The 25,825-nt window shown below is 36.5% G+C and overlaps 1 protein-coding gene across 1 annotated transcript in view; it reads right to left on the bottom strand.

Annotated features, from left to right (window-relative positions):
- Window positions 1-25,825, bottom strand: part of TTN (titin) — a 242,357-nt gene that overhangs the window by 102,724 nt on the left and 113,808 nt on the right. Inside the window, exons 114-120 of the mRNA XM_054381468.1 lie at window positions 25,037-25,120; window positions 21,358-21,432; window positions 19,526-19,609; window positions 3,658-3,762; window positions 3,055-3,132; window positions 2,638-2,691; window positions 2,336-2,419 (exon numbers count right to left, since the gene is read on the bottom strand). Of these exons, the coding sequence (XP_054237443.1) occupies window positions 2,336-2,419; window positions 2,638-2,691; window positions 3,055-3,132; window positions 3,658-3,762; window positions 19,526-19,609; window positions 21,358-21,432; window positions 25,037-25,120 (564 nt within the window). The remainder of the gene's footprint in view (window positions 1-2,335; window positions 2,420-2,637; window positions 2,692-3,054; window positions 3,133-3,657; window positions 3,763-19,525; window positions 19,610-21,357; window positions 21,433-25,036; window positions 25,121-25,825) is intronic.

Here is a 25,825-nt window from a genome sequence, read left to right as displayed (position 1 = left end):
TTGTAATTTTTTAAGTGGGTGCTAAAGGTGGTTTTCTCTCTCTTCTTTGGTACAATCTTTTTGCCTGTTATTTTATCACTTATGAGTGCTTTCTCAGTCAACAAATGTCCTGAACTATCCTTATAATGAAGTTCTCCTTCCTTTGCAGAATATTTTTCTTTTGCTTTCTTTTCTTCCACTACTTCTGGCTTAAGAACAGATGGTTTAAAAGTTACATAAGGTTTTTCTCTGGGAATCTCCTCATCTTCAGTAGGGGGTTCTAGGTCAACATCTTTTCTCAGTGGTGGTCCAGTCTCCTCAGACAGGTCTGAGGGATGTAAATCTGCTGATGTCAAGTCTATGTTCTCATCTTTGTCATAGTCTTGAATAATTTTTATTTTCTTTGCTTCTATATTAAGAATCTTATCTACAGGAATTTCAGCTACTGTTGCACCAGATTTTTTTATCCACTGAGTTTTATTTCCTATGCCATGTTCATTGGTGGATTCTCCAAAAAGCAATTCAGATTTCTCTAGAGTAAACCCTCTTTGTTCTTCACTTACAAGCAGAGGAGTTTCAGCTATTTCTGACTCTCTGGTATCCTTTACAAATGACTTTTTATTCTTAATTGGAAATTCTTCATGTTGCAAATTTATTTCTGTTTTTCTCTCTTTTCCTAGAAGTCTTTTCTGGTCCCTGGGCTCATATGGCTCTCTGGATATATGTCTATGTACATAGGTTGATTCAGTTTCCTCTTCCTTTTTACACACAGGAATCTCTCCTTTGTGAAGAGCACTGAAACTGTCAGAGACTTTCTCTGCAGCACTTTCCCTACGAACAACCAATGTAATTTCATCCCCCTTTTCTTCTCCAGAATCTTTATCCATGTGTTCAGATATCACAGAATTTAATTTCAACTTCTCATCAGGCAGCAGTGGTTCATCGTTTGCATAAGGAAGGTGATCTATTACTACTTCTATTTTCTCACCTTTAAGGGGAGTTTTTCTTGAAACTACAGATGTCATTTCTGGCTCCTCTTCTTCAGGAGCCAGGATAAAATATTTAAGATCCTCTTTCTCATGCTCATCTCCCTCTGACTTCAGTATTCCATCAACTGTTTCCAGTGATGTTTTAAACTCAATTTGCTTTACTGTCTGAATGTCCAGTCCTATATCTTTAGGGCTTACTCTCTCTTTCACATGCAAGCATTTCTCAACCAAAGTCTTCTTTAAGACAATTGGCTTGGGCTTCTCTTCTTCCACTGGGGGTATTTTATCTCTATGCTTTAGTACAGATGGTACATCAGGCTTTAGTACAGATGGTACATCAGGTTTTTCTGCAGCTACAAAGGTTTCACAGGTAATTTAGAGAGTTAAAATCCATAAGAATAAGAATGAGGAACAACATAATTTAAGACAAAATTTCCAGCTATGCCTGAAATAAAATGGACATTGAACATTTATTTTCTGCACAGTATAAAACGTACAACACAATCATTAAACAAAAGACAGATCAGAATGGCACACACAAACATTACAGAAGACCTAAGCACACCACTGTTGTGGTACAGAGCATTGTCCCACTAGTTAGCTGATTTAAATCCAATCCAGGTTAAAAGTAGCAGAAGATTACAATTTTCTAAGGTGTATCTGGCCATCTACATAAAATCAGCTAATTATGCCACATCAAGCGTGGCTACATCACCAAATCAATGGCTAAGAGGCAATCACGTTTAGGCTTCTCAAGGGCCCAGGACCTGTGCTTTGTTGTAACATGAAGCCCTTTGAACAATGGGCTGCACATCAGCTCTACCAATGGACCTGAAGTTCAGAGTGCTTCAGAATTATTGGACTTGTCACAGTTCTTTTTTCACAGAAGGGTTCTTAATGCAATAAATGGAAGTAGCAATACTCTACTTCAACAACACTGCCACTTTTTTCCTCAGGTCTTCAATAACAAATTAAAAGCAAAAAAGCAAACAACATGATCATTGTTTAGAAACATTCTTTTGCTGTACAGATAATACAAGGTGCAGTTCACAAGACATATATTAGGACACGAACAACATCAATGAATTAAAAGAATACACAAATTTAATAGCATGACAATAAATAAACGGACACATATCACCATCCAGAAATGAGAGCACACATTTATCTCTATGGTATGTCAGAGACACTTGTCTTTTAGATTAGGTGACAGAACCTAGAGTAACAAGATCCCTGAAGAGGACTTCAAATCTTCCTGTAATGAATAAATTACATGATTGTACAACTCTTGATTGTCTTTGTCTGGAAGGTATTTAGGTATCTCAGAGAAACAACCCCTATAAATAGCACAGAATAAATATAAATACCTGCTTTCTTTCCAACCACTGGGACTGTCACTGGAGTTGTAGCAGCTGCTGCTGGTTCTGCTGCTGGTTTTGGAGATTTCAGAGCTGGGAGAGGGGGAGGAAAAAGTTCTCATATATTTAATAAATAATTTTGGTTCAAGCACAATGTTCTTTAAAATATTCTGTAGATTTCATGAAAGTTCCAGTCTTAGTAATACTAAATACTTTTGTTAAATGTCCTTTTAGCAAAAAAATCTCAGAATAGAAAATACTAGACACACAAGAAAAATTTGCAGTGGTATTCATGACTAAAGAATTCTTACCTACTGCAGGTTTAGGTTCAGGCCCAGGAACTGGGGTAACTGCTTGCTTAGGTTCTAGCATTTCAAACACAACAATTACAAATCGGTTAATTTACAAGTTTTTGTAAAATTTAAAGTTAGAAGCAACAATGCAGAGAGAGTTAATCAAAGATAGAATGTATTGTTTTATATTTTATTCAGCCAGAAAGCAAGAAATTGAGATGAAAACTTGTAAAGCAAGATACAATGAAAAAAAAAGATGAATTTTTCAAGCATTGAAGAATTACAGAAAACAAGAAATCCAGAAGAATGCAAAGCAGTTAATTATGACACGATAATCATGGACAGACTAGATGATAATAATGCATTAGATTAATCTAGCATGATATTCAGCTATGTAGTTGCTGCAGTAAGGAAAAGAATACCATTGATCTATACCTTTTGGCAGCTCTGGCACATGTTTCTCCTCTTTTTTAATGACAGGTATCTCAGTTTTCTTCTTAGGAACTTCTGGGACTTTAAAACATTATTTTTTATTTTGTAAGATATATTGAAATACCTTAAATCCCCAAATAAAGTTATCTCCCATGTATTTTAAAAATTTTAATTATTTTTAGAAATAAGAAGTTTTAGCTGTTTGTAATGTTTAGAAATATGTATTTTGAAGAGTGAGATTTGAATTAATTAGAAACACAAAATGAACAAAAGGACAACTATTTGCAAGATGTCAGTGAAAAGAAGGCTTGTCAGTGAAAAGAAGGCTTGCTTAACTGCTTCACTGCAGCTATATTTTTACTAATATTATGAAATACTTGTAAAGTTCTCTTCTATATAAAGTGAAGTGTGAAAAACAATCCTGGAATGCAGAATTCAGACCCAAATGTGGATGTCAAATTTGGTTGTACTTTCATCAAAGCTTTAATTCACACAATTAAGTTAAAATTTCACTTTCATTCTGGAATTTCAGAGAATACTACTTAAAAGTAAGATTTTTTTTTTTTAATTATGCTTTACCAAATAAATCTGAATGTAATCTAGTACCTTCAGGTTTCTTAACTTTTTCTACTGGTGTAGGTACGGGTTTAACTTCTGGTTTAGGTTCTTTTTCTGGTTTAGGTTCTTCCTCTTCTGATTTCTTTTTAAGAACTTTAAAAGAAAAGGATTTGCAGTTTATAAAGCACATGTAAACATTGGAATAAGATGGTGAACATGACAGAAGATTAAAAGTTCTATCAACAATCATGAAGAAATTGGAGTGCAAAACAGAGTTGAAGTTTTTGTGTAACTTTTCAAGATAGTATTCTGAAAGCCTTTTATAATTCAAAGTTATCTAGAGCAAAAATGCTTTTATTAGGAGCAGCCCATCTGAGAGGAAAGATGTCTGTTAACTGTCTATGATAGAATGGAATTTCTTATATCTTATCATATATCTCTCACCATATTTAATGGTTGGCTTATTATACATAATTATGCATTAATAAGCGCAGTATTAGATGATTCTCAGGGACAAAATGCAGGATTAAGGATTATGTTTATATTGACTTCAGAGAGAGAACAAAACTGAATCAAGTGTACAACCAAGTGTAATATTTGGAGAGTTCAAATTTAAATAAATAAAATTAAAACCAGACATTATATAAGTTATTCTTGTACTGTCAGTTATCTAATGAAACTGTTATCTGAACAACTGAATATCTTTATTTTAGTATATTTTCTGAAATTTGAAGGTCAGCTGCAAGCTACATGGGTATAAACCAGCCTGCTCTGGTATTTTGAAGAGAATTTGAATCAATGCTTCTTTTTTTCTAAGCAATAATTGAACATGATTCAGAAGGGTTCAGACTTTGCAGGGAAGGGGACTGATGTCCTATTGGACATCATACTACTGTAGTGCCATGGGGTTCTGAAACATGTGCATTACTTCTAAGAAAACCATGAATGAGAATATAGATGCTACATACACAAATTGAATAACACTGATAATGTCAGATTAAAATACTTAGAGATCTGGAAGCTGAAAGCAGTGGAAAACTGTTGGCTCTAGTACAGACTTTACAGAAATTAGGAAAACTGAAGAGAGTTATAGGGAACTAGATTTTTAGTGTTCTGCTCTGTTTTCATCAAAGATCCTTTGGATATGACAGATTTTCAGGCTATCCTATTTCATCCCTGCAACTATAAACACTTTTCCCAAGAAACAGACATCAAGTAGTACTTTGCTAGTGTAATTTTCCATATGACACACATAAAACAATGTTACTTATGGGTACATACTGGACACTGCTAATATGCTGGGCTTTTTAAAACAGGTACTATACCTTTTTTCAAAACAACTTCTTCTTTTGGTGGAGGAGTAACTTCAGGAATTACTCTGCGAGGTTTCTTTACAAGTCCAGGCACTTAAAAGAATATTATTCCAGACTTCATTATGGGTTCATAACCACAGTAAGATCTAGCCAAAAACTATCCATTCCAAACACACAAATCAAATGCTAGTCCACAACTGAATGTTAAAAGCAAATGTAAAACTACTGAGATTGAAGTCAAGAGTTTTGCTACTTTTGTTGTATTTGTGTACTGTTGTCTCTTAGGCTTATGCACAAGAGAAAATTTTCATGCAAAACAACAGAAGAAAAGTATGGTTGACGAAACTATAAATGCTATGTGTCCAAAGAGAGCTATGGCATCTTTTTTATTGCCCTTTTCTCTTTCATTACGGGCTTATGTTACATATCTGTTCGCATGAACTGTCTATCTGTGGTGTTCATAAGAATCCAGTCATCTTAATTTCTAAACTTAGAACAATATTGAGAAGAGGTGTTCACTGCTTAACTTGTTTTAAGCTCCAGTATATATGAAAAATATAAGGGAGTACTTGTAAAGTGGCTTGCTCAATTAATTATTCATCTCCACATCTGGAAAATTACCTCTCAAAAATCCAAGTTACATTTCAGGCAAATGATAACCTGTTTGAGCAATGCTATATATATCTAAACAGTGTATTATTTTTTGTATCTCCCTAAGCAGAGAAACAAAGTGAGCTTCTGCACAAGTGACTCATAAAAACTCTCTCCTCTGTGATTATATCTCTTGCATCTCATGATGGGAGATTAAAGTGGAGATAAATATAACATGAACATATACATCCAAGACTGAAGTCTACTGTTGAGAACAATCTAACACAAGCAGCTTTTTTTTTTAATATTTCTGAGCAAATTAAAGAAGAAGGAGGCACCAAGAACTACAACTTTGAGCTCATCAGAGTCTTAATTTAAGTAAGATTTTTTTATTGGGTACCTTTAGCAGGTGGAGGTTCCAGTTTCGGAGGCTCAGCAGGTTTTGCAGCCACAACTTTCTTCCTTGATTCAGGAGCTTTAAGGAAAATTATTTTAATTTTACAATATGCCATTGGATTAAAAAAGAAAAGAACTTTCAAAAAAACCCAGACAATTGATTAATACTTTCAGCATAATAAAAAGACAAGAGTTACAAAGCTAAGATTGTGGCTGGTTAACTGTTTAGAAGAAGTCAGATGATCTGTAGGAAGGAGAGTTATTGTAAAACTTGTGTTCATATAGTAACACCAGCAAACTATTGCTGGGGATTCTTTTTGTACGTAAGAACATGTTAAAGAGAGAAGAATTATGTTAAGGATAGAAGTTTGTGTTAACTTGGTTAAGATTTGTTCTAATAAATTGATTTTTTTTCTAAAACTATTTTGAAAAGAACCCATATAAACTGATCTGGCATAATGCTGGTAAAAAATCACAAGGGATTGAGCATTATTAAGTTGTACCATTAAAATGATAGTAAATTAGGGAAAAAAAAAAGAGCTCAAATGATATGTTTAAAAGCATGCTTTTTAAGATTCATCAGTATAATTCAAGAGGATTATATGTTTCAGTTCCTGCTGTTAATTGTGGCTTCAGATGATTATACCTTTAAGTAGTTCCTTTGCCAACTTAATATCTTCTGTTGGTGCAGCAGGCAATGGTTTTCGTTTTTCAGGTGTCTTCTTTTCAGGTTTCGGGGCTTTAAATAACATTAGGTAGGTTTAATATAAAGTTACTGCCACAGTAGCTATGTGAACAGTAATGTACAAATGTAAAGATGGTAATTTTCATTTTCCAGTGAAGTCAGTGAAAAAAATCTGATTGAATTAAGCAAGTATGAAAGGACTCTTGGCTATTGCTTTGCAGCATGCACACAATACAAATATCCAAGCCGACTTTAAAAAGCATGTTAATAACATGACAACAAAAGTGGAAAACCAAACAATGGGAAGACTTTCATTGACAAGAAACAAAGTGAAATTATTCAAAATAATCAGTATGTGGTGCTTAGAAATCAGGATTCATTTCTAAAACAAAATAACCAAGGAAGAAATCCACAGAGACATACAACGTACAGGCAGGTGTATGAAGAACAAAAGAGGATGAGAAAAACTGCACAATAATGAAAGAAAGGAGCCCAGCAGCCTCTAGATAGGTGTTTCATATACCTTCAGCTGGTAAAACTTCTTCTATTTCTGCAACTGGAATTTCTTCCACTTCTCTAAGCTCAGTCTCCTCTATGATTTCATATTCTTTAAAGAACATTGACAACTGATGTGAGTTTCCAATGATAAGATAATTTCAGATAAGCAGTTATGCGGTTATGACTAAAAATGAGCATTACTCCAATAGACAGAGACAAATACATGTTAGGATAAGTAAACAGTATCTGTTAACTTTGCAGTTAATGCATGCTTTTAAAAACCACTTTCTTCTATGTAAGAATGAATGACAGCTGTGTGAATCTTTTTATGTATACATAAATGAATGAATGACAGTTGTGTGTATTTTTTATGCCTACAATATCAAATAAGTATTAGTTTGCAGATAAATTATTGGAAATGAAAAGAATAAAATTTTAAATGCTCTCAATTAATATTATAACACCAATATAAATACTAGGATTTAAGAGACTCAAATTTAATGGGAAATTATTATGATATTAAAGGAGATCTTTGTTCAGAAACTTTGTTTGGAATATCCTGCGTAGGAGACTGTTACTTGAAAAATATTTTGGTTTGGAAGTGATGATTTAACTTCCAACTATGAAAATATAATAATAGATACAAGAAACATAGATTTGTGTCATCTATAATATGAAGTGAAAAATTTATGAACATTACAATGGCAAGAAAAGGACAACACAGATTTTAAAGCTCATGTTTGGAAGAACAGGACAAAGTATTGTCCTCAAGGTAACAGCTATGATGGCATGTACCTTCACTTGGTAGTGGTTCAGGTATTTTAGGAACAGCACCAGGTACTTTTTCCTCTGGGACAGGTTTCCTGGGCACCTCAGGCACTTAAAAAAATATTACTACTGTTTAATTGCAAGTCTAAATATACACATAAAACATAAATAAAGACAAAGACACCTCGCACACACATCAAAAAAAAAAAAAAAAAATCGCAGCAACTAGTAGTGGACATGGCCTTGAAAGACTGTACACCAAACAGTCTTTCCCAAGGTAGTCTACATACAACTGACACATTGATACATAAGAGAAAAATAGAAAAAAAAAATGTTCCAAGGAGATGCCTGTTAGCAATATATACCTTTGTCTGGAGAAGTCTCAGGTTTTTTAAGTTCTGGCATTTTAGGTGTTGTAAGATGCACTTTCTCTTCTGGAACAGTTTTCACAGGTACTTCTGGTGCTTTAAAGATATTAGTAAATTTTCATTTTGTGAATATAGGGACACATATACGTACAATAGTGAAAAGTGTGATGACTAAAGAAATAATAAATTCAAAACATAAAGAATAAAATTTTAAGCAAGAGATTATTCAGAGAGATATTTAGGCAGCGCATGCATCAGTGAAACAAGGGAAAGAGTATTGAGAGAAGCGAGAAAAGGAGAGGCTCATTCAGCTCCATATATACCTTTAACTGAAGGAATTTTAGCTTTTTTAAGGACAGGGAAAGGCTCTGGTATTTTTTGCTCAGGCTCTGGTTTCTTGGGCACAGTCACAGGTTTCTTTATTGCAGCGACAGGTTTCTTGGGCACAGCAACAGTCTTCTTAGGCACTGACACAGGCTTTGGGGGAATGATCTCTGGCACTTCTTCTTCTGGTTCTTCCTTCTCAGGCATCTCAGACACTTTAAAGATATTAGTTCAGTTTAATTGACCAAGTTAAAGGCCAAGCACAAACAGACACAACACAACCAAACGCTGCTGTCACCCTTCCCCATGGAACACAAAGGGGCAAAGAACACTCAGTACTGCAGCAACCCTGAGGGCACAGCTGGCTCTTTCAGAACACTACTGTATACCTTCAGCTGCAGCAGCTTCTGGCTCTTCAGGCTCAGCAGCTGGGGCCACCTCTTCCAGTGCTTCCTCCTCCTCTTCCTCTTCTGGAACCTCTGCCTCAGGTATCTCGGGCACTTCAAAGATATTAGTGTGTTTCATTTTACATTGATGAAAGTGTGGTCCAAGCAGGAACAAAAACACCAGAGCAAGAGAGACAGAGAACATCACAACAGCCACCTCAAAAACCTCTCACACAAGTGCAGCACCATTTACCCAGCATGCACAACACTGAGACTCCCAGTTTGGAAACAGAGATAGGCCAAGAGAGGGTAGGACTGTGCTTCAGAAAAGAAGATGAAGATGAAGTATCTTAAGTTATCTATAAAGACAGGTACCTCTGGGTGCTGGAATGTCTGGTGCTTTGGCAGTGGCTACAGGTGCTTTTTCTTCATGAGCAGCCTTCCTGGGTATCTCAGGTGCTTCAAAGATATTAGTAACAGTCAGTTTGATACACTAAGCAAGAAGGTGAACAACAGAACACAAACTGGAGATACACTTAGGAAACAGTCTCACAGTATTGACCCATGTCTCTCTCACTCACAAAACCACACACAGAGACAAAAGCACAAGCAGAGAATGGTGAAGCCAAGTAGGTTCAGAGAGAAAACTCTTGGCTATGTTTAGGTACTGCTCAAGGGTGAGGTGCAAATTAGAATACTCCCACTCTGTACTCAGTAGCCTTCCCTCCGTGGGAAGAGAGAGACAGCTGTTCCCAGGCCAGTGGGGCTCTGACTCTTTCCTGGGAGCAACCTTATCCCATATCATATCTTTTGCCATTCCTCAGGAAGTTGCTGATGCTTTGCATTCAGCAGTGTGGGCCGTGATGTGGTCCTTTGTCACCGTTTCTGTTGTACTAAATTTTCCATTTTTGTATATGTTTTTCTTTGTATTGTTATTTTCTTATCCTAAGTAGCTCTCTTGTCTCTGTTTTTGTTTCACTGTCCCAGCATCCACATCCTACATGGGTAACCAAATTTTACAACCATTCCTTCTTTATAATAAACTCTAAAACTATCAGCACCTTCTTTAAATATTGATATTCTGTCCGTTCTTCTTCCTACCCTATGTTCATTTCGGAGTAAAAACTGTTTTGTGCTTTTGAGAGATTCACATTTACCATATGCTCTGAGACCATAAAAAATGTCATGGTGACATTCACTTTGCCAGTTTAAGTTAAAAAAATAGGGGAGCAATCTGAAAAACTTATGATGAAATTTTAAAATATAGTGGTTTAGTATGTGCTGATTCAGAATGTGAAAACAAAATATTCAAAATACCTTTTGAGTTGTTTGTACAAAATACTAGAAAATGTAATTTCTGATTGATACATGGCATGGAATGTGGACATTTCAGGTAATCACAAATGGACAGGATAAGAGACATAAGAAGTAACATGTAAGACAAGAAACAGTCTCATTCAGGCTGAGGCACAGGGCAAAGGGTACCTCGAGCTGGTGCAGGCTCTGGCTTTTTTGGCACAGTTACAGGTTTGGGCTCTTCTGGAACACCTTTCTTGGGCACCGTGGGCACTTCAAAGATATTAGTGTATTTTAGTTTTGTGGGCATTGCAGATGTATGTGAAACAACAAGAAAAGCAACACTATGTGCACACAGTCTTCTTTGAGAAAGTGCTGTGGGCACCTGCAGTCATCAGTCATGCTTTGTTCCAAACATGTGGAATGGCCAAGGTGTCAACCATACCATGCAGAAGATGGGTATTCTGTGTTTAGTGCCTTTTTCTGAGTCAAGGTAGAAATGTCTAAAATGTATGCCCTTATTGTAACAGCTAATCTGTTTTTATGGAATCCTACTGTAAAGGAGTATAAGACTTATGTCAGTGGAGAGTAGTTTTTCATTGTAGCAGAATTTTTTTCCAGGAAATTAATTTTTGCTTTATCATTACCACTTTTTCTATGAGTCATCTCCATTCTTTATACTTTCTCTTAATGTTCAGCTTTCCACATTTCTTTTTTAGATTGTATTTTCTATAGAAATACATACTTCTCTTCCTTTTTTGAATATTAATGACCTTTTCATGTTCTAATAAGACCATCAATAGATATATCCAGTCTTCTCATAGCAATTCTACCTCGTGTATACTGAAATTAACTTACTTGTCAAGAGGTAGAGAACTGATACTGCTGCAGTCTCCCAGGACATATTCTACTAAAACACCCAGGAATGTAACATTATGCCTTTAAACTGAAGACATTTGCAGTCTGTTCTTCACAACAACATGTTATTCTGTTTAAACTAAATATTCAATAAATATTAATTCCTACAATTAAAAAATGACCAGAAAGTGGGAGATATTTTTCAAAGAAGTGAATGTAGTTTTTCTGCCATGTTTTTGATACTCCACATGGCACTTCTTGTTTCTCACATAGCTATGACCAATAGGGAATCACTAGAAAAATTACATCAGCTGAAGTCCAGAAGAGCATAATGTTATTTTCTAATGATGATACTAATAGTGATGACATGTACCTTTGGCTGGTGTTGGTTCTGGTTTTTTGGGTACAGCAACAGGTGTGCTTTCTTTTTGGACAGCTTTCTTGGGCACCTTGAGCACTATAAAGATATTATTTCCTCTTAATTTCAAAGTTTAAATAACAAAAAAATCATGACTCTTGCAATAAAATCAAAGAACTTAGATATTTCTAACACTGTAACATTCCTCTAGTGATTGGTTTGTTAGTCACACATGCAAAAATATTCACAGCATGGGATAGGGGTAGAGGACAGCTAACATATCTTACACAAAAGGGATAGCAAATGAAAATATAAATCGATGTTCTACAATAAAAAGAATATCCCCCTAAAAGATATACCTTTAGCTGGTGGAGCTTCTTGTTTCTTTGGCACAGCAATAGTCTTTGCAGGAATTATCACTGGCACCTCCTCTTGTTCTTCCTCCTCAGCAATCTCAGGCACTTCAAAGATATTAGTTCTTTTTACTTGACAATGATAAAGGTCAGTGAAAAAGCCAAGTGGCAAGCAGCAAAGCAGAAAAGTAAACCATGGATAGACTACCAGGGAGTCCTTGTCAGATACCCGTTCTTCCTTCGGGTGAACTACACACAGGAAAGAGCTGTAGTATGGGCTTCTGAGAGACTGCTTGATGACAAGCACCACCCCCTCCTGCAGACACACAGGCTGAACATGGCCAAACGCTGCTGTCACCCTTCCCCATGGAACACAAAGGGGCAAAGAACACTCAGTACTGCAGCAACCCTGAGGGCACAGCTGGCTCTTTCAGAACACTACTGTATACCTTCAGCTGCAGCAGCTTCTGGCTCTTCAGGCTCAGCAGCTGGGGCCACCTCTTCCAGTGCTTCCTCCTCCTCTTCCTCTTCTGGAACCTCTGCCTCAGGTATCTCGGGCACTTCAAAGATATTAGTGTGTTTCATTTTACATTGATGAAAGTGTGGTCCAAGCAGGAACAAAAACACCAGAACAAGAGAGACAGAGAACATCACAACAGCCACCTCAAAAACCTCTCACACAAGTGCAGCACCATTTACCCAGCATGCACAACACTGAGACTCCCAGTTTGGAAACAGAGATAGGCCAAGAGAGGGTAGGACTGTGCTTCAGAAAAGAAGATGAAGATGAAGTATCTTAAGTTATCTATAAAGACAGGTACCTCTGGGTGCTGGAATGTCTGGTGCTTTGGCAGTGGCTACAGGTGCTTTTTCTTCATGAGCAGCCTTCCTGGGTATCTCAGGTGCTTCAAAGATATTAGTAACAGTCAGTTTGATACACTAAGCAAGAAGGTGAACAACAGAACACAAACTGGAGATACACTTAGGAAACAGTCTCACAGTATTGACCCATGTCTCTCTCACTCACAAAACCACACACAGAGACAAAAGCACAAGCAGAGAATGGTGAAGCCAAGTAGGTTCAGAGAGAAAACTCTTGGCTATGTTTAGGTACTGCTCAAGGGTGAGGTGCAAATTAGAATACTCCCACTCTGTACTCAGTAGCCTTCCCTCCGTGGGAAGAGAGAGACAGCTGTTCCCAGGCCAGTGGGGCTCTGACTCTTTCCTGGGAGCAACCTTATCCCATATCATATCTTTTGCCATTCCTCAGGAAGTTGCTGATGCTTTGCATTCAGCAGTGTAATCAGTGACATGATAGCTAATAGAAACCACATCATCAATATTATTTCTCTCTTCTATTTCTGTTCTGGGGTTTTGTGTTTGTTTTAGTTTTAGGTTTTCAGGTTGTGGGGTGTTTTTTTTTGTGTGTTGTTTTGTTTTCTTGTTTTTCTTTGCTGTTGTTCTTTCCTAAGTTTTTGGAAGTATAATTATGTGGGAGCTTTGACTTAGTTTTCAGGGATTCTATAATCCTGTATTTAGAAATTGCTTTTGGCAAGCATAACAGTGTAACTTTCACAGTGAGGAAATTTCATGTGAGGCAGTATTTTTCTACACAAATGCTAAAGGACTGGTGGTCTTGTTCTGGCTGTAGACCTGTAGAACCCATTTTCTTGGGTCCCCATGTGCTTATGTTCAGAAAAAAAGTTACAGCAATGTATTACTAGAGCCGTGTATTTGAGTCATGTGAAATTTGACAACAGAATGCAGAGCATTCTAATCTACCATGTGTTTGAATAAGCACTGTGTTTACTAATGAGTTTGGAGTATCTGTTATTTGCAGTTTAGGTCCAGATGATGTATGCCCAAGTTTGTGTTTTAATACTGCTGTGTCATGACTCTGACTCGTTGTCAGTACCACGGAATTGCACATTGTTGCCAGCTGGCATTGCTTAAATAAAAAATATTTTCAGTAAAAAGAAAAAATATATTACTTAGGATTCTTGGCAAATGATAAAGGCAGAAGTTTACATTTAAAATGTAAATTAGAAAGCTTTTCCCTATGTATCTTAGCAGTTTCCATAAATAAAATTTTAGATTATGAACACATATGAGGGAGATGTGTAGGGGCCCTCAGATTCCTTGCTGTGTACACAGCACAGAATGTGGACATTTCAGGTAATCACAAATGGACAGGATAAGAGACATAAGAAGTAACATGTAAGACAAGAAACAGTCTCATTCAGGCTGAGGCACAGGGCAAAAGGTACCTCGAGCTGGTGCAGGCTCTGGCTTTTTTGGCACAGTTACAGGTTTGGGCTCTTCTGGAACACCTTTCTTGGGCACCGTGGGCACTTCAAAGATATTAGCGTATTTTAGTTTTGTGGGCATTGCAGATGTATGTGAAACAACAAGACAAGCAACACTATGTGCACACAGTCTTCTTTGAGAAAGTGCTGTGGGCACCTGCAGTCATCAGTCATGCTTTGTTCCAAACATGTGGAATGGCCAAAGTGTCAACTATGCCATGCAGGAGGTGGGAACTCTGTGTTTAGTGCCTTTTTCTGAGTCAAGGTAGAAATGTCTAAAATGTATGCCCTTATTGTAATAGCTAATATTAGACACTTGTGGAATCCTACTGGAGTATATAATTGATTATTCTCTCCATATCTGTGTGTTCTGTCCTTGTTTTGGCAGTCACTGTCATACTTGTCATTTGGATATTGTCATTACTTTTATCCTTCAACTTGACTTCTCCTTTCTTTTTCTATCTTATTATATTTCTTCTCTTTCCCCTGCCCCCCAACATTCCTGTCAGAGCTCTGGCTTCCTGCTAGATGCTGTTTCCTAGTATATTCATCTATATTATTTAAAACTTTAAATATAATCATTATGAGGTGGTACTTCACTTAAAGATCATTGTATTTCAGATGGAGGGATTCTGGTCACAGAATGTTTACTTCTCTAGCCAGTACTTTGGGCTTTCTAAAGGAAATGAAATTATGCAGCACTGCATCAATCTATGATATGTACATCTTTAGACTACGTTAAGTAATTCTCAAGTATTTTACTTATAAAATCTATCATCCTGATTAATCTGAGATTTAAAAAAAAGCCTCTTACAAGGCTCAGTGAATTAAGATTCCGCTCCATGATTAAACCCATGTCAATATAGGTACATTGAGATATTTGCAATTATTTTGCTGTGTGTACAGAAATTGCTAATTTCTGCTGCAACCTTTGATTTGTGCTTTGTCTTTTCTTATAGAATCATTTAGGTTGTAAAAGACCTTTAAGATCATCGAGTTCAATTGTGAACACTGTCAAGTCCCACTAAGCCATCCACATTAATAATGTGAATAACAGTTTATACATTCATTCTCTTGTCAGCATCATATCTGCTTGATATACTGCTATAGCCTAGGAAATCAAGCCTTACCTCCTGAACTTTTTAGGTATGCTGAAAAGAGAGTACAAGAGAAGTTTGGGTGGTTTTAGTTGAGGAAACATTTGACACCCTTGCACAGTAGATCATATTTGGTGCAAGTCCTTCAGAGTGTAGATATCATAGTATAAAATTAAAGATTGATTTTAAATAAGATTAATTAAAAAAAAAAGCCCACTCTTCCTTATGACAAAAATCATGGTGGCATGTACCTTTAACAAGTAGACCTCTTGTTTGTTTAGGTACAGCAATGGACAGTTTCTCCTCTGGGACAGCCCTCTCACAGAATCAACCAGGTTGGAAGAGAACTCCAAGATCATCAAGTCCAACTGATCACCTAACCCTAACTAATCAACTAGACCATGGCACTAAGTGCCTCATCCAGTCTTTTCTTAAACACCTCAGGGTCGTCGACCTCGCCACCTCTCCGGGCAGCCCATTCTGATGGCCAATCACTCTTTCTGTGAAGAACTTCTTTCTAAATCAAGCCTAAACTTCCCCCTCACACCGTGAGACTGTGTCCTCTTGTTCTGGTGCTGGTTGCCTGGGAAAAGAGACCAACCCCCACTGGCTACAACCTCCCTTCAGGTAGTTGTAGACAGCAATGAGGTCACCCCTGAGCCTCCTCTTCTCCAGGCTAAACAACCCCAGCTCCTTCAGCCTCTCCTCACAGGGCTTGTGCTTGAGACCTCTCCCCAGCCTCGTTGCCCTTCTCTGGACACATTCAAGTGTCTCAATATCCTTTTTAAATTGAGGGGCCCAGAACTGGACACAGTACTCAAGGTGTGGCCTAACCAGAGCTGAGTACAGGGGCAGAATGACTTCCCTGCTCCTGCTAGTCACACTACTCCTGATACAGGCCAGGATGCCATTGGTCTTCTTGGCCACCTGGGCACACTGCTGGCTCGGGTTCAAACTACTGTCAGCCAGTACCCTCAGGTCCCTTTCTGCCTGGCTGCTCTCCAGCCACTCTGTCCCCAGCCTGCATCAGGTTGTTGTGGCCAATGTTTAGAACCCAGCACTTAGATGTGTTAAATCTCATGCTCTTGGGCTCTGCCCATCTGTCCAGCTTGTCAAGGTCTCTCTGCAGAACCCTCCTACCCTCTAACAGATGCCTCTCAGGCATTTCAAAGTTATTAGCACATTCCATTTAACAATTACAATACAATATAATAATAATAAAGAGACTGAAACACAGAGGAAAACAGAAATGTTCTGAAGTAACAATCTGGCACATACTCCTTGTCAGTGCCATTTGTTTAGCAAGTATCATTTAGAAACTCAGATCCGAAAAGACAGACAGAACAAACAAGGTTAGGACAATACTTAAGAGAAGAATATTAGGTGTGTTTATCATGTATTCATGATAGCATGTACCTTTGATTGATGGAAGTTCTGATTTTTCAGGAACAGCTACTAGAATTTTCTCTTCTGGGACACCTTTTTCAGCAATTGCAGGCTCTTTAAAGATATTAGTACCTTTTAGTAATTTGTATTAAGCTTTAAAACAATCAGTGAAACACAGTACAATCAAGAGAAGGAAAAGAGATCCTATTCATAAGAGGTACCTTTAGACCATGGAGCTCCTCCTTTTTTATCAACTTTCTCATGCTTTTCAACCAGCTTGGCTGGTGGTGATTCCTCAGGTGCCAAAACAGGTTCTGGTTCTTTATATGCCCTTTCACGCTTTGGTTTTTGAAGTCCTGTAGAAGATTCTAGTTTTTGGGGTTCCAAAAGTGGTTTTGGTTCCTCAGGCACCACAACAGGTTCTGGCTTGCTGGGTACTGGAACAGGCTTTGATTTTCTGGACACTGCAGTAGTCACTGACTTTTGGAAATCTGCAACAAACTCTGTTTCTTCATGTGTTGCAACAAACAACTCTCTCTCTTCATGTCTTGCAATAACATGCATTCTTTGGGGTGACACAAAAGTTTTTGTTTCGTGGGGAGCCACAACATGCACTGATTTTTGGGTTGATGCAACTGTCTCTGACTCAAGTGTCACAGTGAGCTGAGGTTCCTCAGGAGCCATGAATGGCTTTGGTTTTGGGGGTTCCACACCAGCCTTTTGTTTTGAAGATGTCACCCCACGCTTCAGCCTTTGAGGTGGGACGTCAAGCTCGGGCTCCTCAGGCACCACAACAAATTCTGGCTTCTCAGGCACTACAAGGTGTTTTGGTTGTGGAGGCTCCACGGCAGGCTTTTGTTTTGGGAGCATCACCCCATGCTTTAGCCTTTGGGGTGGCACATCAAATTTGGGTTCCTCAGAAACCCCAATAAATTCTGTTTTCTCAGACACTGCAGTGTGCTCTGGTTGTGGAGGTTCCACAGCAGGCTTTTGTTTCGGGAGCATCACCCCATGCTTTAGCCTTTGGGGTGGCATGTCAAGTTTGGGTTCCTCAGGCACCACAACAAATTCTAGTTTCTCAGACACTGCAGTGTGCTCTGGTTGTGGAGGTTCCACAGCAGGCTTTTGTTTTGGGAGCATCACCCCATGCTTTAGCCTTTGGGGTGGCATGTCAAGTTTGGGTTCCTCAGGCACCACAACAAATTCTAGTTTCTCAGACACTGCAGTGTGCTCTGGTTGTGGAGGTTCCACAGCAGGCTTTTGTTTTGGGAGCACCACCCCATGCTTTAGCCTTTGGGGTGGCACATCAAGTTTGGGTTCCTCAGGAACCACAACAAATTCTGGTTTCTCAGACGCTGCAGTGTGTTCTGGTTGTGGAGGTTCCACAGCAGGCTTTTGTTTTGGGAGCATCACCCCATGCTTTAACTTTTGGGGTGGCACATCAAGCTTGGGTTCCTGAGGTAACAAAATACATTCCGTTTTCTCAGGTGCCACAACAGATTCTGGTTTTTGAGGTGCCAAAATTTCCTTGAAATCCTCAGATGCCAAAGCATGCTCTAATTTTTGGGGTGCCACAACACGCTTTTGTTTTTGGGCTACTCTGGCAGGTTCTTGTTCTTGAGGCTGCACCTCTTGAGGCTTTGGTTTTGGGGGTACTGCAGTGGGTTTTGTTTTTTGGGAAACTGGAACAGGCACTTTCTTTTCTTGGAAAGTTGTCTCAGCTGCTTTACATACATAAAAGATATTAGTACTAATTTTAACAACTGCACTGACAATCATACCAAATATAAGTGAATTATAAAATATAAAACCACAACTTCAATAAAAACATTAAAAAATAGCAGGTGTTAGTAATTTATGTTGGCTTTTTTAATGATGAATATAGACACCCTTCCACCCCCAAGCTTCACGCCCCCATATAAAAATGGATGCATGCACTGGTAGTGTAACTTGAGCAACAAGTAAAATCTATGACAATTATAAACAGAGTGGACAGGACAAAAGATATTAATAGCATTGCAGGTAATAAGTTGAAGATTCTTTCAGTGATGGCATCTCGTTGCAATCAGTTTGTTTTTTGGTTTTTTTTTTTTTTGGTGGAGCTTCTGGTATTTCAATTATATTGATATCTTCTGTTCTTAGTTACTAGAATGAATACTTCCATTTCTTCTAATATTATCACTTTCAAGATATTAGTTGTGGGTTTTTTCATCAACTTAAGTGGGTAAAATATTAAGCATAATCCAAAACAATAATAAGAATTAAATATAACATTCAGGCAATTCAGACATCCAAGATTTGTCACAATTCTTGAAAAAGACCAACATACGTCTGTTTCACACACATGTGCAGATACGTAGAACAAGTATAGTTTAGAATCTCAAGAACAGAGAAGGCCTGGGAAGCCACAGTGTTGAAAGGGAAAAAATATTGCTTTTGTTATTTTATTAATGCTGAGATTTACCTTTCTCTAGTGGAGGTTCTGGTTCTTCAGGGGCAGCCACTGGTTCTGGTTCTTTAGGCACAACCTTTGGTTCTGGTATTTTAGGCACAGGTACTTTCTTTTCTGCAACAACTTTCTTCGGCACCTCTGGTTCTTTAAAGATATTTATTTGTTTTACTTTCAGGAATTTATAGAATAGGAATGAAAAAGATGACAATATCTCCAAGGTGAAAATCATCAAACAACATCATAAAACCCCCCAGCCTTTATAAACAATCTCTGGGCTTTTTTTTTTCATATTGCTTGACACACACCATTAATAGCCATTCTTTCTTACTGGGAGCTATTCACAAGTGAAGATGACAACACAAACTACAATATTAATAAATATCATAATATTACAAAAGAGGATAACACCAACTTTAAAAAGATATTTTTTAGAGAAACAGACACAAATTTCTGTGCTATTTTATCAGTATTGAACATGTACCTTTAGGTGGTGGTGGTTCAGGTTTTTTAGGAACTTCAATGTGCACTTTTTCTTCTGAAACCACTTTCTTGGGCACCTCAGGCACTTTAAAGAAAGTAATTAATTTTCTTCGTGTGAAATTCAAATATATATCTTCAGTGTTAAAACACTAAGAAATATAAAACTCAGGGAGATCAAAAGCATTAGTGGACTTGATTGTTTTCTGCCTACAGAACATTCTCTCTGATGTCTCAGTGTGGTACAGATGCAGAAACTACAATTTAAACAACAAAAATATTTCACAGAACATTTATACTAAAAGTAAATTACCAGTATGTTAAAATGGTACCCTAGTCAATAAAGGATTTTTTTTTAACACTGATTGTGTACAGCAGTCACCTTTAGTTGGTGGAAGTGCTGGTATTTTTCATACTTTAACTGAAACCTCTTCTGCGAACACTTTCTTTGCTACCTCAGGGACTTGAAAAATATTAATAACTTTTACTGTAAGAATTTAATAATCAACATTAAAGCAGAACAGTGTTAATGAGAATTATAATAACCAAGATCTATTTTTTTTCACACAATACATTTGTTCACTTGAAAAGAACTTTGACAACAGAAGAAAATTCTAACAGGTATCTTGGGCACAGTCTTCTATAGTGTTAAAACAAAGAGTGAAGGTCCATACTCTGTTAATTTTATCATGATGACAAGTACCTTTAGCTGGTGGAACTGCTGGCTTTTTAGGCTCCACAACCGTTATCTTCTCATCTGAGACTTGCTTGGGTACTTCTGGCACTTTTTAAATACAATAATTATGTTAATATTAAGAATTTAAAGAAACTTAAATAGTATTGAAGTGGAAGAAGAAATGCACAAAAGGACACAAGGTAACAGCAATTAAGCATAATATCTTTTACGAATCGGGAAATTGGTTTATAAGGGTAATTGGGCTTTTCCCCCCCCCCCCCCCTTCATTAAGAGTCATTTGAGAGGAGTAGAGGGGCTTATCCCCAAAATTAAATACAGAAGCACAGTTTATAAGATAGGAAGATTATTGCCGTGATTTTATTAATGACGTGTGCCTTTAGCTGTTGATACTTCTGGATTTTTAAGCACAGCAACTTTGATTTTCTCTTCTATAACTACTTCCTTTGGTGCTTCAGGCACTTCAAAGGAAGAGAATATTTTCAGTTATTATATGGTATTTTCCAGATATGTTCAAAACTTTCCAGTAGAAACTGTAATGCCAGGAGGCTCTTAATGGAGACATTTATGATGTATTTAGTGACTTGAGGTTCTTTCATGTCCTTGTAAAGTCTGAGGAAATATCTCAGACTCTTGGAGTTTCTTCTTCTATATTACATTATACTTCCATTTTATTCAACCACCTCCTGAAACTCCATTTGACAAACTCCATTTGCCATTGTTCATTTTCTATTCCTTGTCACATTCATCTATGCACAGAAGGTTTTCTCCCATGTTAGACATCTCTATCACTTATTCTATACATTGAAATTATTAAATTCTCTTTTTGGGGGCTATTTTTCAGTGTCAGTTGGGAGCCTTGCTTTCTCTTTAAGATTTCTGTTGTGGTTCTCAAGTATCAGTCTCATCTCTGCTCAGCCACATCAGTGTTTCTAACACACTGATTACAGCTGTGATTAAACAGACGAATTTTCAAAGCAGTAACATATATAGAACTACAGACACAGAAAACAAAAGCTATACAGAAGCCCCCTCCCCCCTAAAAAAAACAACCAACAAACCAAAAACCCAAACTAGTCTGAAAAATTAAGGCAGATGGTTTTTTTCTCTCCCTAATTTTAGTTATCTGTAATGCAACATACCTTTGGCTGGTGGTGGTTCTGGTTTTCTAGGCACAGCAGTGGGTACATCTGGAACTTTCTTGGGCACCTCTGGCACTTTAAAGAAAACAGCATTCATTTTTGTTACATTTAAGGTATTTTAAAAATTTGTAAATTGTTAAGAAGAAAGTCTCACAAGAAGAGTATCAGAAAGAAATGTAAGATCAAAAATGAAAAGAGATATGGCATGTAAAAAATGTTGTACACCATTACATACCACTAGGATTTTTTTTTCCAATGAGAAATAAAAAGTACTATTTTCTTCCACTGTAAAACCTACAACTTAAAAGAAATGTCTTCCTCAGAGAGCTACCATGACTGACATAGCAGATTTTGGTGGTGGCACAGCAAATTTTACTGAGATAAACTTAGCTTCCTTTGGACACTTCAAAGATATTAGTATACTTTTAAATTTTCAAGAATAAAACATAAAATATGCTGAAATAAGACAAAACACAAGTAGATGTATAACGATACTCAGACAACGGTTACACATTATGAAAAATCTCAATAGTTCTTCCCCTCTGGCAAATTAGAGTTTGAAGTGGCTTTGCTGGGGATCTTTTGTTGTGCCATGTGGCATGCCACACAAACTGCTAGTTCAGACAGACTGTTAAAATATCTGAATGAATTGCAACATCTGCTTTCCGTGCCTTAAGATATTTCCATTCAAAATTTAATCCACTGACCTCTAAAGTTCTTGATGAGCAATGTGAAAGAGGAAGTGTATACACTTCTTGCTTGAGTAATGACAGAATTTCTGAGGCTGTTTACAGATAATTGTGAAGTAAAAATATTTTTCCGTAAATCTTACTGAGCAATTACTCAGAGTTTTCCTTATTTTCAGTCCATTTACTGATACAATTTCAGTGTCATTAAAATGGATTACTCTTGGGTAGAAGAAATAGACAAATTCAGCTAAATTTTAGTGATTTGAGAACAACAAAACATGGAGCAAAAGAAATTTGAATAAAAAAAAGAAGGAAAGGGTGTGTTGGCCTATACCTTTGGAAGGTGGAGCTTCTGGCTTTTTAGGCAGAGGGACAGGTTTCTCTTCAAGAATACTTTTCATGGGCAATTCAGGAACTTGAAAGATATTAACTGATTTTAGTTTTATGACATAAAGACAAGTTGAGAAACAAAAAAAAGGACATACACAACACAAATGCCACAAACCTGACACAAGTAGACCATGAAATATTAATTAAGAAATTATGTAAGAAAATGCAAAGATTATATCAACAAAAGACCTCAGTTCTATTAAGCTGCCAAAATACCTTTAGATGGTGGAGATTCTGGTCTTGTAGGCACAGGAGTAGGTTCTGCCTTTTTAGGTGTAGGAAAAGGCACTTTTTCTTCTGGAACAGCTTTCTTAATGACTGCAGGCACTTTAAAGATATTAGTTCATTTTAAGAATTTATTTAAAATAAAAAGAGGAGTCATAAACAAATCCCAAATTTGTAACTTAAGTGAGATACTAAGAGAATTAACACAAATATTATTTACATTGAACAAGAACTGAACCATGAACAATTTAATTTTCCTGGAGTTCATGACTGCAAATTGCAGGAAGAGATGAAGAGGAGATATACCTCTAGGTCTTGGAGCCTCCTCTTTTGTATGAACAGTAGAAATTTCTTCTTCTATGTGCACCTCTTCATAAACTTCATGCACTTTAAAGATATTAGTTTAAATATTTAAATCAGAACATTTTCAGAAACAAGACAATGTTAAAGAACAAACACACGCAAATAGCCATCCAATCAAATATTCAAGCTCATCTTAAGACACACAGATCTGTTTATATCTAGATTTACAATTACGATTCTTTCAATTCAGGGAATCAAAAAAACCTCATATTCTGCCCTGATCCGAGCTTTGCAGCTTACCAGAAGAAAGATGTATGGCAAGTCCTAACCTATACTACCCTGAGTACAAAGAGATAGACTCTGCTTATCTAAACCCTGTTGCTTTTCCTATTTTATTCTTTTTTCCCCTCAAACTGATCTCACACAGAATGGTTTCTTGCAGTTATTTGCACTTAAAGCTAATTTTCCCGTAAGAACAACAAATGATATAATTTTTAATTGTTTTAAAATTAATTTTATAGTGCTGCAGTTAACCAAAGCTCTATCCTCTAGTTCATGGTTAACAGAAGGCTCGCCAAATAATTAAAAATTTATGTCTGAAAACATATATTTTTGTCCGTCAAATTCTACTCAAAACCTCATTCCAGGTGTGGAGCTTCTTCTTTAGGTAGAGCAGGAGATTTGTTTGTTTGTTTGTTTTGAGGAGAGCTTTCTTTGGTACTTCAGGAACTTAAAGTATTGGTTTATTTTACAGATTTTCACTAGGAAATAAGCAGTACACTTTTGTAAAACAAGAAAAAAATCTACTATGAAAGTACATGGTATTGACTTGTGAATGTAACCCAAAAACTTCACTTTCTGGAGTTCACTGTTTTTATAGCTCCTAGCACTCACAAGTTTGAATTTGCTTTTCCCTGAAAAATATAGTAGTTAGGGTGTGGGGGTTTTTTTCTCCTTATCAAACAATCTTTAGGAATTTTAACAATCTAGAAGGTTCTATTTATTTATTAAATTTCAAAATTATCCAGAAAAGCAAGCTAAAACTCCTTTGAAATTGACAAATATTAAGTCTTAAGCATGCATACAATTCTTCAGTACTGGAATTTTATTCTAAAAATTTGTTTCTATTAAAAAAAAAAAAAAAGTGACTTTGTATTTTGTCCTGATTTAGAGTCTTAAGTTAATCTTGACTTTATTAGAGCCCTGACATGACTGCAAATTATGCTTCTGCAAATACGCTTCTGCTGCAAGCGTTTAGATTATTTTTTTTTAAAATACATTTTCAGAGAAAGTATTTTGGGAAACAGACCATGAGACAAGAAATCAAAAAATATAAGGTTAATCCCTCACCCATGCTATGAATATCCTGTCTATTAAATTTCTTTGTATTTGTCTAATTTTGACTTTTAAATTTTTAAATTATTAATGCAGAATGTATCAATCTATTTGAGCAGCTGCTGCTAATATATAACAAAATTAAGAACAACCTTTCTTGATATTTTTCCCCTGAATGATGAGTTTTTCTGTCTTAATAATTGTTCATTAGTGTAAATTACTTTTTAAATTCTTTGCAAATGGTTGCAAATATTTGTATTTTTAATTTCTGCTCTCCCTGTATTTATGATCTCTTTCTAAGGTAAAAAAAAAAAAAGCAAACAGACAAAATTGAGTCTTAAAACAAGAGATCCAGTTTATGCAAACAGCACCTAGTCATACTGAAGAAAAACAAACGTGCTGAGTTCTCACTCTGTACTTCGTGTTTGAAAGAAGCTAAAGATATTCCATTTGGAGGCCATGTACCTTTAGTTGGAGGAGCTTCTTTGGGAGGTACAGCAACAGATGTTTTCTTCAGTGGGACAGTTTTCTTTGTCACTGCAGGTACTTCAAAGACATTTTTTTTTTAAAGAACAAATGTAAGTAACAAAGAAGCAATGACAGACAGACAGCATCTAATAAAACATTAAGATGAAGATGTTAAAGTAACAAATTAGCACACAGATGGAATGATGAAGATGGAAAACTAATTTGTAGGTAACATGCTGCTTTATAGATTTCTGTGAATGTTGATATACCTTTAGATGGTGGAGCTTCTGGTTTGCTAGGAATAACAACAGCGACTTTTTCTTCTGTTGCAACTTCTCCATAAACTTCTGGCTCTTTAAAGATATTAGTTTATTTTATATGTTTTAATATTATTTACAATATAAGATTAGAAAGACAACTTATAATGCAGAAATGAAGACATGTAAATGGACAAACAGCTGTTTGAACACAAATTATTTAAATATCTCATTCGAGTCTGATCATTTACCTACTATTGCTAGCAGTGACCATTCTCAATTAGTAAAATACAAATTTACAGAAGTATTTAATTTTATTCTCCAGTTACTTAGTTCTGTGTATTAGATAGAAATTGTATTGAATTTTATATGTCCTCATCTGGCATTAGCTATCTATAAACCAGCTCAAAAATTAATTGTTACTGAGGATGGCTCTTAAACTACTGTCTACTTAAGTTTGTTTCTTTGGTCAAATGTGGTTAAGTGCTTTCCTGGACCAGAAACTTCACTGTTATTTATGTTTCTTTGATTACTAAAGGAGAAAAGAACATTTAAAAAATGCTAAACTATAACAAAATTTAGGGTGAGAGAGTAGATGGATGGAGGACATGGATGGAAGCTACTTTTTAATAATTAAAAAAAATAATTGATAATGCCTCATATTTTACAGAACAGTCTAGAGCAGGAATTGATGTATACCCTGCAATTTACCTCTTGGTGGATTAGTCATTGATGTACCTTCATACAAAGGAGACTCATCTTTAGGAATAATAGTGGGTTCTGTCTCTTCAGTGATAGCTC

Source organism: Indicator indicator, chromosome 5 (assembly GCF_027791375.1).
Source record: "Indicator indicator isolate 239-I01 chromosome 5, UM_Iind_1.1, whole genome shotgun sequence".
NCBI classification, from domain to species: Eukaryota; Metazoa; Chordata; class Aves; order Piciformes; family Indicatoridae; genus Indicator; species Indicator indicator.
The sequence above is the reverse complement of the archived record's forward strand: the minus strand, read 5'-3'. Positions and strand labels throughout refer to the sequence as shown.